The sequence below is a fragment of the Anopheles arabiensis genome, chromosome 2 (genome assembly GCF_016920715.1).
Source record: "Anopheles arabiensis isolate DONGOLA chromosome 2, AaraD3, whole genome shotgun sequence".
Lineage (NCBI taxonomy): Eukaryota > Metazoa > Arthropoda > Insecta > Diptera > Culicidae > Anopheles > Anopheles arabiensis.
This window is the reverse complement of record NC_053517.1, coordinates 98,711,887-98,725,799: the sequence shown is the minus strand read 5'-3', so window position 1 is coordinate 98,725,799 and position 13,913 is coordinate 98,711,887. Positions and strand designations below refer to the sequence as shown.

The 13,913-nt window shown below is 46.6% G+C and overlaps 1 protein-coding gene across 2 annotated transcripts in view; it reads right to left on the bottom strand.

Annotated features, from left to right (window-relative positions):
* Positions 1 to 13,500, bottom strand: part of LOC120894384 — a 35,436-nt gene extending 21,936 nt beyond the window's left edge. The window contains exon 1 of one of the 2 annotated variants that reach the window (XM_040296915.1): positions 12,335 to 13,500. In XM_040296915.1, coding sequence (XP_040152849.1) covers positions 12,335 to 12,424 — 90 coding nt within the window. In that variant the 5' untranslated portion in view covers positions 12,425 to 13,500. Of the gene's footprint in view, positions 1 to 688; positions 2,088 to 12,334 lie in introns of those variants that run through there. The other variant, XM_040296917.1, reaches the window with a different exon arrangement.
* Positions 13,501 to 13,913: the final 413 nt, after the last annotated feature.

The window sequence follows — 13,913 nt, the reverse complement described above, 5'->3', positions numbered from 1 at the left end:
CAGCAGAAGCCGGGGCGAGCCATTGTAGGTGTGAAAAAGAAGAACCAAATTGTGGTGAACATCATGCGATCAAAGATGAGTAAGAAAGGCCACCCCGGACCGATCACAGAGGCGTCGTCTGTCGATATATCGGGTGGGGCGCGCGAGTTGCAGTGTGCCAGTTTCCATGTTCTCCATCCATTGTCCCATCGGGCTTGGATGTGTGTTTCCATGTTTACTCTTTGCGCCCCCATCGTGGATGCAAAAAGCAAAATATTTGAATTTAATTTTGATTATCTAACGCAACCGGTAATAGACGCTCTAGAGGGAGAGAGAGAGACTTGCTCGCGTGAAATTGAAGGCACGCGGTAAGACGGCGAACGATTTTTACCGATTAGCCACGCATCATTCGTCCTGTGCAGTTAGTGTAGATTCGCTACGATCATTTCCAACGATAATAATATCCATTGTTTAGTGCGCTTAAGAGACCACGCCGCAGCCAAAAAGGTCACGCTCATGCGCGCGCCACAGGGCCGCGCTGCTGGAGAAAAAACTGGCCTCAACTTTAAATCATAACTGTAGGCGCCACCCGCCACGGTTTATCCTCCCCTTACTCTGGCTGCTAATATCTTAATTTTGTGGTGCGCCCTGCACGTCTTACATCACACCGAGACACCGGCTCGCTCAACGGTCACAACGGGATATTTACCTGCATGAAGGTGTTAAAGCTCATCGTGTGTTGATGGGTGGGCTTGCTGTTCGTCTAAATTGAACCTTTTTTCAGACCCGCACGCACACACAAAAACACTAGTATACACAGCTCTGTAGCTTTCTTTGTGTGTTATCTATCTTCCGTCGAAATCACGCAAAGCATAAAGTTTATCACCAGCAGCAGCAGCAGAAGAAGAAGCTTCTTCCTTGATCGTTTGTTTTGGATCACTTCGGTTGTAGCCTTTTCAATGCACACTCGATTATTTCGGCTTATGACAGGCTGCAATGTTTGTTTGGGGTTTTGCACTTCTTTTCCCACTGCCTACTGTGCAATACACACTTTCACACACTTTGGCATATTCTCTCTCTCTCTCTCTTTATCTCTCTCGATTCGATGTCACTGTGTGTTTTTATGCATTTTTCACCAACACGAACGTTGCTTGCAATACCGCGGCACCGTACCGCATTTGCCAATCGTTGACTCTGCTGCACGCGCGTATGGTTGGCGCAGCCCGTGAGTTTAAGTTTAAGTTTCTTCCCAGCTCACTCGAAACATACGCAAGCGAGGTACGAGGTTATTTAACTGCAAACACGCTGCCAATACTTTGCGACGCGGGAAATGGGTTACACACACATATGCGGAATTGATTGACATTTACCCTGTGCCCAGCCAGTTCAGCTTCACCGTAAACCGCACGACTCGTCTCGTGCTGCGGTCGGCCAATGAATCATGCGTGTGTGAGTCGGGATAAAACGGCCACCCGCGAAAGGAAGGTTAAAGAAAGTCGGTGAGTTCTTGGCAGGATTACATCACACACCCGATGCGGGGTCCTTGAAAGTGTCTCTGTCGCGTCGGGATTGCGCAACGAACCGCGCACTTCCTGCCGTCGCACTATTTTACAAGGACCTCCACACGCAAAGCACTCCAACAAACGATTTGGGACGCACACACTGCACACTGTGTAAGTCTCTCGTGGCACGGGGTCTTACTTCTGCCGGTACACTTCGGCTGTGTGATAAAACTGAACTTCAAAAACTGCACCACAACGCAACCACCACTTTTGGATGCAGTTTCCAAGCTGGCGGAGCTGGTACGGAGCGTTAACGAGCCTGTGGCGTGCGGAGGAGTGCGGGCAAAACCCCGGGCTTGATCTTGCGCAACAAACCCCAACCGGCCCAAAGGGGGGTTTGGGATATGGATGCTGGAGTGTTTGTGTTGGGTTGTCCCTCCCGGGAAGCTCTGGTGGTGCGGGGCACGCAAACACGATCAATCGGTTGTCCCACCTCTTTTTTTTGGATGGCTAGCGGATCCCACCACAACTTTAATCACACTCCGCGGCGCACTCACTGTACTCTCCACTACTGCTGCCTGGTGTGTCGGCACACTCCGCAAAGGCTGTGCATAAACTGACAGTCGGCCCGCTGCTGGCGGTAGAGTTATATGGGAATTACATAAAATTTGCAAACCACACTCTCTCGCTCTCGTTCTCTGTGGTGGTGCCTTTGATCTCACGGAGGCACGGCACAGCCGTGTGAGAGTGAGCCGTGCGAAGAGATCAGCTCTCTGCGTGACCTAGTGCGGATGCTGCGAGAGCGAACCTCAACCGCACTCGGTGAGCGGCGATTGCTCTCAAAATGAGATGAAACTCTCTTGCAATGCGAGGCCCGGATCTGATCAGCTGTTGCTTGCCTATAGTGAGCAGGGGAAGCATCGCTCACAGAGCTTCTCACTAGCAATGAATTCTTGGAAGTTCTTCTCACTATGTCCTTAATGATCATTTTTGTAGTTGAATGTTAAGTAACAAAATAATCGAAAACTGATTAAATCTCTTCGTTTGGTCATTTTAATTCCTTTCATTATATAACCGGAACTACGTGTTCGACACAGAACGTTCGTGCCGCAGCGAATCAACATTAATCCAATCACACTCATCGCACGCATCCCGGACCTACCCGCTGTGGCACGTGACGAAGCAAATTTCCTTACAAGTTGTACAGCACAACAATTCCAATCGGAAACCTTGGCAGTCGAAGTGGAAAAAGTTCACCGACCATCGATGGACAATTCGGTGGTAAGACGGTGCTAAAAATAGGGACACACGCTTGTACAATTATCATTTCCCGGCACCATTCAGGCATTCGACAGGTTCGATCAAATTGGTTCAAATAGATAAGCAAAAAATGTTTCCAAATTCTTTCCAATTCTATCCAACCAAGCAGAAGCTAATGGATGTTCAATTCTTGAAAAGGGGGCTGGTACGTGCCTTTTTTCGAATTATGTAATCACTATAAATGGTTCCTTCGCGAGGACGATGCCTCCAAAAGGGTGGAGAAAAATGACCTGATCTTACCTGAAGAGCTGTTACAGCAACAAAAAAAACAGCGTTTAACGAGCTGGAAGACGGAACGAATGATACAAAAAAATAGCCACGACACACAAATTACACATCACGCGAGAGTTGTGTAGCAAAACAATCAGAATTGAGACTTCTTCAGCGTAGCAAAACCGATGATATATTGGATCCTGTTCGCGTACTTATACTGAAAAAGCCCGCCTTTTTCTGTATAAGAACAGATAATTCCGGCCTAGGAAAAAAGGTCTTCTCGGCAAAGAATGCACATTTGCTCCGACGCCCAGATGGTGGTGGATTAGACTTTTTGTAGCTTCATCACCTCGGTTCATCATTCGCGCTTCAGCACGAGACTTCACGGTTTCGTTGAACCTTTGGCGAGGTCGTTTCGTATCCGGGTGTCGAGTGCTCGTTATCGTATCGTAACCTGCTTGTACTCTACTCATGTGCATGTATGCTGAGCTGAGGGGAAGCAATCCTCTAACCAGAGCACACGGCAGGCTGATCAGATACATCCCCCTGAGGGTAAAGAATGAGATCATACTTTTAATTACGCCCGTTTCTAATCGCTGTCTTTGTCCGCTCTCCCATTTTTTTCTTTGTACAAATAAATGCTATATTTTATTGTGTTAAAATATTGAAAGAAAATTAGCCCACCCTAAGGCAAGGAGATGGAGATAATTTCCATGTCTAAAAGAGAAGCTTTTTATGCTGAAAGAACAGATCGTGAGTCAAGTTTGATCTTGCTTGAAAGATCTGTAAGGGCTCAGACTGACGCCCTGAGGCTATTGAGGCTGATCGTCTCTTTGTTTGACCGTTTGTTTGTTCCGGTTATTCCACCTGGTCAGCTCACGCCAGAAGTCCGCGTCAGTGTTAGCGTCGTTGAACATCCTCCCCTTTCCTTCATCACTCAACAGCAACCGAGATTCCTCCCCGTTTGATTGACACTGACATCGCCGAGTCGGTATCAAGCATCGCAGAGAGTTCATGTTTTTGTTACCTTTACTCTTCATCCAACATTAAGCCTCCCCTATTGTAACCTTGAAGATGCGCCCCCTAGGCGAGGTGGAAGATCTTTGTATTGTATTGAATTCATGTCAGGTAGCGCGCTTTGGAGATGTTGTGTCAAGCACCGGCAGGAACATAGATCTGTCAGACTGCCTCAAGCATCATTAGCAGGCCGCCGGCCCGCGGATGAGGTGTTGTGTTGTTGCCAGATAACGGATCCTTCTGCTGTGGGTTCAACAAAACGCCTAATTCAACAATTTTAAGGTAGAGTGAGTACAGCAGCCTAGGCTTTTAAGCGCAGATTTAGCTGTATTACGAGTGGATCGATCACAATTGAGAAGTACTTCCTAGAATGAGATCTGCCTGACGTTGGTGCTTTATTATGCAAAATTATGCGACGCGTACGTACCACTCCGTTAAAGCGCACGGTATTTTTAAAACGCGCTCACAACCCAAGCTAACTGTAACAGTTGAAGTGGCCATTCTCTTCATGAATTTATCGCCGTTCGCTTCAGCGCCTTTCAGTGTTTCGCCGAATGCCAGGCAGGTACCATAAATTAATCATCTTTAATTCACCACCATGATTGAGGCATGCGAACTAACGTCGACGCAAGGGGCAACGGGTTGTCTCCGGCTCTAATTACTTGCCTACCTGCCTGCCTGCCTGCCTGTCTGCCTGTGATCGAACTCTGAACCACCCGCCTCCTCATACCGAAATTAAACTCCATTCGCTAAAGCGCTTTATTCGTCGCATCAGAACGATTAAAAACACGTGCCCCATCGAGCATGCATCTCCTGCATATGAGTGTGGTGTAGGCGAAGGAGTGCATTTTAATTGAAAAACCATTCGCGCCGATGATGTGCCACTCCACGTGGCAGGCGATATTGATTAAGATGGTTCGCCCGCATGCCACTTCCGGGGTTGGTTGTGCAGTAAAACATCAATAAAACAGCGTCGAGAATTCAATGTGCGATCGCACGATCAAGCAAACGATCTTCCAGTCGAGGGTACCCGTAACCTGTCCTGAAACACTTGTAGATCATCGTGTTGTGGGGTTTCCTCCAAAAGCAAACACTAAAATAAATATTCAGTTATCTAAACGCGCTGATGAATGGGAAATTGGGAAGGTGAAATGGGAAGAAGGCATGGAAAAACACGACGCAGCATTTAACTGCGATCGAGGCTACGACAGCCGGGCACGACCGTACCCCAGCGCACGGTAATTTAATTTCCACATTCGCCTACCGCGCTACCGTGTCAAGTTCAAGGGTGGTTTGTGATGCTACGCTCACCAATGTGTGTTTATAATACCAACTCCTTGGTTGTAACTGGAGCATGCAAAAGTGGGTCCAGAAAGAGAGAGAGCCAGCCCCCCATATTTGTTCGATCTACATTAGCACCGGGAGCATTATCACACCCGCTGAAGCAACCATCTGTGCTCCACCACTCCATGAATATACGAGACGTCCCATGACGTAACATGGGTGACCTCCGCCTCTCGCTGTGTGTGTGTGTCTTCCACTACTCGGCACCCTCGGTTCTCCCGGTCGTTAAGTGTGCAAATGGGGCTCTGCAACGACCAGGGGATGAGGTTTTATGCAACAGCCCAAGTAGCTGCTGAACTGCTTATGCGTGTTTTCGGCTCGGGAAGAAGGCTCGTTTTCGCTGTTGTAGCTGAATGTCACAACACGGTTAAAGGCGACATTCGGAAGGTTGGATGGGATGATACGGTGCGCAAAAGATAATGGAAATATTATGCCCACTTTGTGAGTGGGTTTGTGTGTGTGTGTGTGTGTGTGTGTGTGTGTGTTGAACCGGCCGGTAAATCGGACATGGAAATGTGTCACATAAATCGTGCGGGCTTGTAGATGTATTTTTAGTAACTTTTCGAGCATTGCTAAAAATTATGAAATTAACGGTGTGCATCCTCGTAACAAACGTGCGTGCGCAAATAAGGCTGAGCTCAATACCGTTGGACGTTTAATTGATATTTACCGGCAGCAAATCGGTAGTCTAAATGGCAGCACAATGAACCGCCAATTCAGCCAAATATTGACATTTTGCGTACGAATGTACACAGCATTTTGTTCAACCGAGCCGAGCGATGGTGGTTTGTAGTGTTTTTTACGACAAAATGTACCTCTTTCTGCACGGGAATGCGAAGGTCACTGAGCCAGCCAGCAAACAAAACGGTGGAATCGCTAGATCATGCTTGACACTTGAGGATTACGAAGGGGCTTGTGGGTTTTTTTCGCTTCCCCCGTATCGCTTCCGTCAAAAGAAACAGCTGTTTTGGGTAAGCCTCAAAGTGATATTTGAATGTAATGCTTTAGAGCAAACACTTCAACTCGGATCGTATTGGACGATGGGTGGTGCGAGTTGGGGAGGGTTGGATGTTGATTGTAACTTCAAAATCGCTTTAATTTCTAAGCGTACACTTCCTCCCAGCTTAAATGCTTAATTTGCAGTTGTTCTTTTGATGACAGAATGGATAGCAAGCATAATCACGGAACGATCACAGCTCGAGCTCTGATGGTTTCGGACTGGTCTATGTAAGGTAATTTGCATCGACTAGGAAATAGTTCTATGTTTGGTACTTTAAATCGGTTTTAACTTCAAGATCTTGATAAATAATGCTTGTATTTTAAATGATTCAAGTATTTTATCTCTTCCCTAGAAAGGCCATCTCGGCCAGCTCCGGCCAGGAATGGATATTTCTCACGGATTCATAAACAACCCACCCCTCCCAAACCAGTATACAAACCAGCTAGAGCCTCTAGAGCTCATCACAAATTAATGATTTATTTGGGTCTGAGCCTTTTATCACCCCCTCCCCAGAAATGGCATGTGGCACCTAATTTGCTTCCGTTCAATCCTACACATAATAGGAATATGAAGCCATTAAAGCCGCAGCCTCCCCGGGTCACAGCAGTTCCGCACAGCACAGACAGTAGTGGAGAGTTCGATCGAATTGTGATGATGGTGTTGATGATGGTGCATTGTTTGACCGCGCTACCGCACTACCCAGGTTGGTAAACGAGCGGTATACGGTCTATGGTTGAGGTGTTGAGTGTACCGTTCACGATTGTGTTGCCGGAATTGTGTGCCGGAACTGCGAGAAACCGGCATCTTCTGCTGTTTAATTTTACGCTAGGTTAGTGTTTAATTTGTGCGCGTAGACTTATGGGTGCCCGTTGTTGTGGACGCCGCAGCGTTGATGGGTTATTTACATAACGCCGCGCTCCATCTGTCGAAGCTGGTCGACGCGAGTCTTCTTTTTGGGGAGAGGGTTGTTTGTGCTATCGACTCATCTCTTACAACGCAGCCAATTTCTGTCACCGTGAGGAACAAAAGCCACGATATGTCCTTCGAGGGCAATTGCCTGTCTGCCAGACGTGATGTGATGCTTTTTTTTGTTGAAGACGTAAAGTGTGAAGCTTAATGATGTACTAACCAAGCAGTCCTATGCGTCTGTTGTGCTGAAAATCAAATAAAGATGATCGGATGGTGTTTTTTTACATGCCATCACGCAAAACGCGACCGCGTTCTGTGCTGGCGCTCCCCGCTCCACGTGCACATACCGCACGTGGGTAAAGTATGCGCGACCAATCAATTTACCCGCTCGATTTCACGCACGAGAACTGATCGAAACAATCGATGAGAAGCGTGGAGGTGCGCGTAGATCATTAGACGCAATCCACAACGTTAATGTGTTTACGCAGCGTGGCTCGGTTCGGCTCGGAATTGGTATTGATCGAAGATAAGCTCAGTTCCAAATTTGGCATGACACACACACACACACCCGAAATGACAAGAACGGAAACATAATCCAAAGTACCGTGTCATGCCGTTTCGTTAAGGATCGCCATAAAAACCGCCCCGGTTACTAAGGATACAGTCCGTTCGCTTTCGCGAGGTGAAAATATCCTCTAATCCAGAACGATCATCTCAGTAGGCCCCTGGGCTTGTTTCTGCTAAATTTCTGCTGTTACTGGTGTTTCGAGGGATTATCGGACGATCGAGAGCAGTGTCGTTATATCGCCATCACCCCCGGAACCTGATCTTTCCCCACCCACTTGGTTTGGTTTCTCAGTACTCTCTTTACAACTCGCCGATGGTGGTCAGTTTGTCCGAAGACTCCCGGTATCTTGGATCGCTGCCAAAAGGTACTTAAACCCGCGGCGACCCGAGACACCCGGATAGTCTGGGACAGGGAGAACATGGGTTAATTGATTTCTGGCTTGTCGGCACAATCCCTTCCCAGCCCAGTTGTAAGCGTTGGCTGTGGGCTCTGACTGACAGCTCCCCCCGGCAGTACAATCACCCCCTCTCCCCACCCGCTGGAGTAACATAATTGATGAACTTCAAACATTCTCCACGCCCTTCGTGATTCAAAATGTTGAACCGAGTTTTGGGACTCTCGGTACTAAATGCTGAGAAAGTTTGGCCGCGTGACGTCAAGCCGCTTTTCTTGTATTGAAACCCACACTTTTTGGCCAACATTCTTGTGCGAGGGCAATGAGGCTTTGTTGTAACGCTTGATAGACTGTGTACCGGGTTGTCGAAAGCGGTTAACCGCCCTCATGAAGAGAGCGTTTATCTTTTGATTTTGCCGTGTCGTAGTGTCTTGGATTTTGGTACACAGCTAGACTAAAGGCATGAAGGTCCTAAAACGGCATTCTGCCGCATACTGACGTCAAAACTTTTCGCAGAGCAGCCGCCTTTGACAGCAAGTGCATTATTGTGATTGGGCAATGTGATAATGGAGCTGTGAAGACACAGCAGCAAAATAGCATAATTGAAGCTTTTAGCAGCGAGCTTTTGACACGTGTGATGATTGAGTTGATCTTAACAGTGCTTAACGCTCATAAAGTTATTAAGATGCGATCATTTCGCTGCAAAAACAAACATTTATTCATAACACTATCACACCTCGTTCATGCCAAAACTTGCCAAAAATGCATCACCAAAAACTTCTTCTTTCATTTATTAACATCTAGGTGTTGAATTTTGCAGTCTGGACGTTGGGAGTGCATTTACTACCAGTGTCGGAGTGTGGGTCGTGCCCCTTCTAAAATATTGGTTTGTTTTTATGCCACTCCAAAACCCATTACCATTTGGACTAAAAACAAATCTAATCTTTTGGAGAATATTCAAGGTCAGTCGCTTGGGCATATGCGCGGGTTCATCAATCTTCCAACATTGTGTATTACACCGTGATGATCAGTTGATATCTCAACACGCGTTTTTTTAAATCCCAGCCAGCATAATTAGAACCTGCGAACAGAGGACCAGCGTGTGCGGGACGTGTTAGGACGCTTTCTGTGTTCTAAGGGCGACTGTTGCTAACTGCCCCGACTTACAGCAACTCGCCCAAAGACCTGGTTTAAAAGTGAAAGGAAGCTTTGTGGTAGAACTTTTTTGGTTCTCTCTTTAATTTGTTCTTAACCACGTAACCCGCCGTTTTACTGTTGATTACTTTGTGCCGGTTGGACTAACGCTAGAACAAGAGTGAGCTTGTGGCAAGCAACATGTTCTTAGAATGGTGTTTTAGGTTGTTTTTTCTTCAACCGAAGCTGCTTTAAAATTAGAGCGTTCAGATTCACGTTTAAACACACACGAGAAGAAATAAATGAAGGATGGCCTGATGATGGCGATGGTGAAGAAGAAGGCTGACAACGCTAACCATTAAACGGCCGCATTCTTGACGTTTTGCGGGCGAACTTGTGTACGCCCAAAAAGTTTCTAACGCGTTCTAAAGCCCTGTAATGAGACATCTCGTCCATCATGCGACTCAGCACGCAGCAGGCACTTAACATCCTTCGCACATTAAAACAAAGATTGTGTGTATTAAACGAGCAAAACTGTGGTTCTTGCGAGGGCAGTAAAACTTGATTCCCATTTTTTATCTAATTTCAGTCTCGTATCTGGAATTGCCCCCCCCCCTGTTATTGCTTAAAACATTCATGGTTCGACCTTCTAAATTGGATTCTTTGCCTTCCCAAGCCTTTCCAAGGCCATTGCAGAAAAGGTTCTGTTTCTTTTGGTACGCGGTTATCTTTTGAAGCGAATGAATCGGCGAACGGTTTGTGACACAAAATTGACCGGTCTTCCTGATCGACGTTTGCTGTTGTGCTATTAGACACACATGATGTGCCACTAATTGTGCCTGGTTTCTCACAAGCGGCCCAAGAATCCCGCTGCATATTTTACCCCATTGCAGCAAGGCAGAAATAGACTGGGTGCCGAATGGGTGTCCACAGATGGGGACGCAACACCTGCACCGAGCAGGTCAGTGGGTGCTAGCTACACGTGCTCTGTTATTTGTGTCCGGGAAGCTTTCCAGAATGCTAAGAATGCACGATCTCCCTGTCCTTTCGCGGTGAAGGGACACGTGCCCCGGACCAGATCAGCTGGAACCGTTTGACCGAGGCTCTCCCAGTTTTTTTTTGTTTTTTTTTTTTGCTTATAATAATGCCTTTAGAATCCTTTCAAGCACAATCGATTACGCGTTGCACACGCTATATTCAGCTCATAATTGAGCTTGGGTGGAGTCAGTTCTTGTTGGCCAGGTATTTCTGCTTAATAGTAGCACTACTAGCACACACCTGCACATAGCTTTGCCGTTTAAATTCTTCAACAACAGCTAAGCCTTCTTTTTTTCTTGCGTTTTACACTCACTCAATTGCACTAACTGCTCCTAATGAGCGGCAGCAGTAGCAGCAAACAGCACCGTGTTACGTCTTTATTTCTACTTTTCTCGCTCACCTGTTCTAAGCCATTTAGCACGGTGGCGAGCAAATGGTGCGGCACTTGCTAGAATCGTTGAAATTTCTCAAACGACCAAAGCACTGCTAATGATTGCGTATAAATGCTTTTCATGACACTGATTACGCTCATGCACACACACACACGCGCGCGCACCAACGTGGTGATTATATAATGGGCAATTCGTTACGCTTTTGTTCTGTTCTCCTGCTGTGCTTTCGCTTCTTTCTCCGCTTTGTTTAGAGCGCTTTTCGCTCCACTCTTTTAAATGATCCATTACAAAAGTGTTAACGGGCGCTCTTTGTTGCGGGATAATGCGTACATTGGTGAGCAAATAGACACCAAATAGCCCGTTAAACGGACTCTGTGTGTGTGCATTAGTTAAATCTTTCTATTTTAGTTGAAAGGAAACGACACTTGCCCGCCATCGCTATTTATCGTCAACCAATTTTATGCGAATGGGTGTTAAAACTTATCGTTAATACGTTCGCATTGCGCTTATCGAACCCAAACTAATGCAATTATCGTGTAAATCCGCGATCGCTTGATCATCATGCTGCGCAGATCTTCTTCCAAGCGACCCAGTATCGTGTCGGATTGAAATATGCTAATCTCAGTACGCAAGGTATGGCTGCATCAGTCCGTCTATGTATTTACCATTTGGTGCCGCATTGAAATGATGGGGGGGGGGGGTTGCAAAATAATTGCATTTTATGCCATAAAGTAGCATCGCGCGCGCGCGCGCGCTCGCGACAGTACTTACCCGCGGTAAACTTGACCTAACTTGCCAAAGCGGCAGTCCTTCACCCCGCGAAGGACACACACTGGTGCGGTATAACAGCGACACTTTTTTTTATCTGTGCGACACATCCTATGCGCATGGTGATTTATGGTTTAATGGTTTGTGCAGACTAGAAACCAAATCAAATAAGCGGGCAGGATTCAAGCGGACTTTGCAGCACGGAGGTTAGTGTTGACATGTGCAAAGTCTTGTGGAATATCAATTCCGATTAAGCAGCGTTTGACGTTTTACGCGCTATAAATTAACGCTTAATGGGGATAATCTTCTGCCTAAGAAGCCTAAGAAAGCGTAAACTGAGAGATGATCGTATACAAAAACCTGTTCATATCTTCAGTATATTGGAAGTCTAGCAACTATAGGTTATGGGTTAATACGGCAATAGATAACGCTTCGAAAGACTTCAATGCAAAAAAAAACGACGAACCTTCCTATGTGTCAAGTGTTATTCTATAAAAAAAAGCATTTTTTACACTGCTTGTTATACTACAAACATAACCATAACACATCAATTATATCAGTCCAACGTCCGAGCGGCTGATAATTGCACCCTAAGGTGGACTGATTGTTGTGCCGATTTTCCTTGACACATGCTCCACAAAATCCTTTACCGAAAGTCGAAAACAATCTACCACTGTAAGGCTCGGTCGGGCGGGTCGAGTCGGTCACGCGGTCGGTGTATTTATTGTCCATGCCTGAGTAACATCCTTCACGTACCTTTTCTTCCGCATTCTCATCGACTGGCGGCTCCGGCTCTGGTGTGGTGGGCTCTTCCGGAATGGTTTCGTTGCTGACGTTGTTCGACATTTTGCACGACTCGGTGTGTGTCTGTGTGTTTCTTTTTGTGAAATCCTTTTTTTTGTTACTATTTCGTAACTGCTTGCAATACACGCTTCCGATGGTCAACGATTATGGTAATCACTAGATTGAATGTTACAAAATCCAGGGAGGAGGTGTTTATTGTAACACCCAAGAATTAAAGACAGATAAGCACAAAAAAAGGGAACCAAACAAAGGATCGCACTACTTCACACTGGACCCACCAACCGATCGTTCAATTTACGTAAATCTTTCAGCAGTTGTATGTGTGTGTGTTTGTGTAGCGATCATCACACTTTGCGAGCGCACTAACAAAAAGGGTCGATTTAATCTTTTGCCGATCGGTTTGCCACTTTCAAAAACACTTATCAACACTTGGTGGGCGTTCAAAAAGCGTATCCTCTGCTCTTATTCACTTCACCCTTTACAAAAATCTACGTCACAATGCGGGCAGCACATCGACCCAGGAAAGGAAGGATACGATACTCCGTGATCGGGTTAAGTCATTTCAATTAATTAACTATCTCCCAAGTGTAGTGTACCACCGCACGCCGTCGCTGCCGTGCCGCTGGCTCTCTCGTTCTATCGAGTGTAGGGCATAGAAAGCACGATCGCAAAGACGCTCGACGCTGATTGACGTGAGCACATCATTCCACCGTTCTGCCCTTCGTTTGGGGGGGAGGGATTGGGCGAATACACTACACTCTACCCCGGGGGCCGCCGTTCACGACTCACGAAACGCGAACATCACTCACAGGCCATATCATTGAATCACCAAGTTAGTTTGACGCACAAAACCGTTTGACGCGCTTATTATTTGAAATCGATCATGAACGCGACGCGATGTGTATCGAGCGCAAGTATCGAGGAAGAGGAAGGCAACGGTACAATTAAAAAGACAAACCAAATCGACAACAAAAAAAAAACAGGCGATCGACAATTACAAAAACTAAACAAAAATTGCACACACCAAAAAAACACAATAAAATATTCACCAAATCAATCGAACTGAAGGAAAGTGATCTAAAAAAGCAACAACTCCAACTTTCGTGCTCGATCGGTGGAAGACACCAAGCGGCCACCTGCCGGCTAGCGTACGATCGAGTGACTGGGCGACGCATTCGCTCGACGGACCGTACCCACCCAACAACCGCCGTGTGCATCGGGTGTACAGAGCGCGGTGGGTGAAGAAGTTTTCTTGTTCACTCCTTGTGAAAATTTCGTTCATCCTTTTTTTTGTATTTTTCCCACCACCACGCGCGAACACCAACACACAAGGTTCGTCGCCGTTGCGAACGAGCATCGAAGTCATCCGTCCATAAAACTAAACGGTGCGCCGCCGCCGCCGAGTCCACGAAAACTGTTGGACGGTGGTGGCCGATTTCGATCGCTTTTTCCTGCCGTCCTTTTCTTTCATTTGATGCGCTTTACGTGCGTGTCTGTGTGTGTGTGTGTGTGTGTGTGTGTGTGTGTGTGT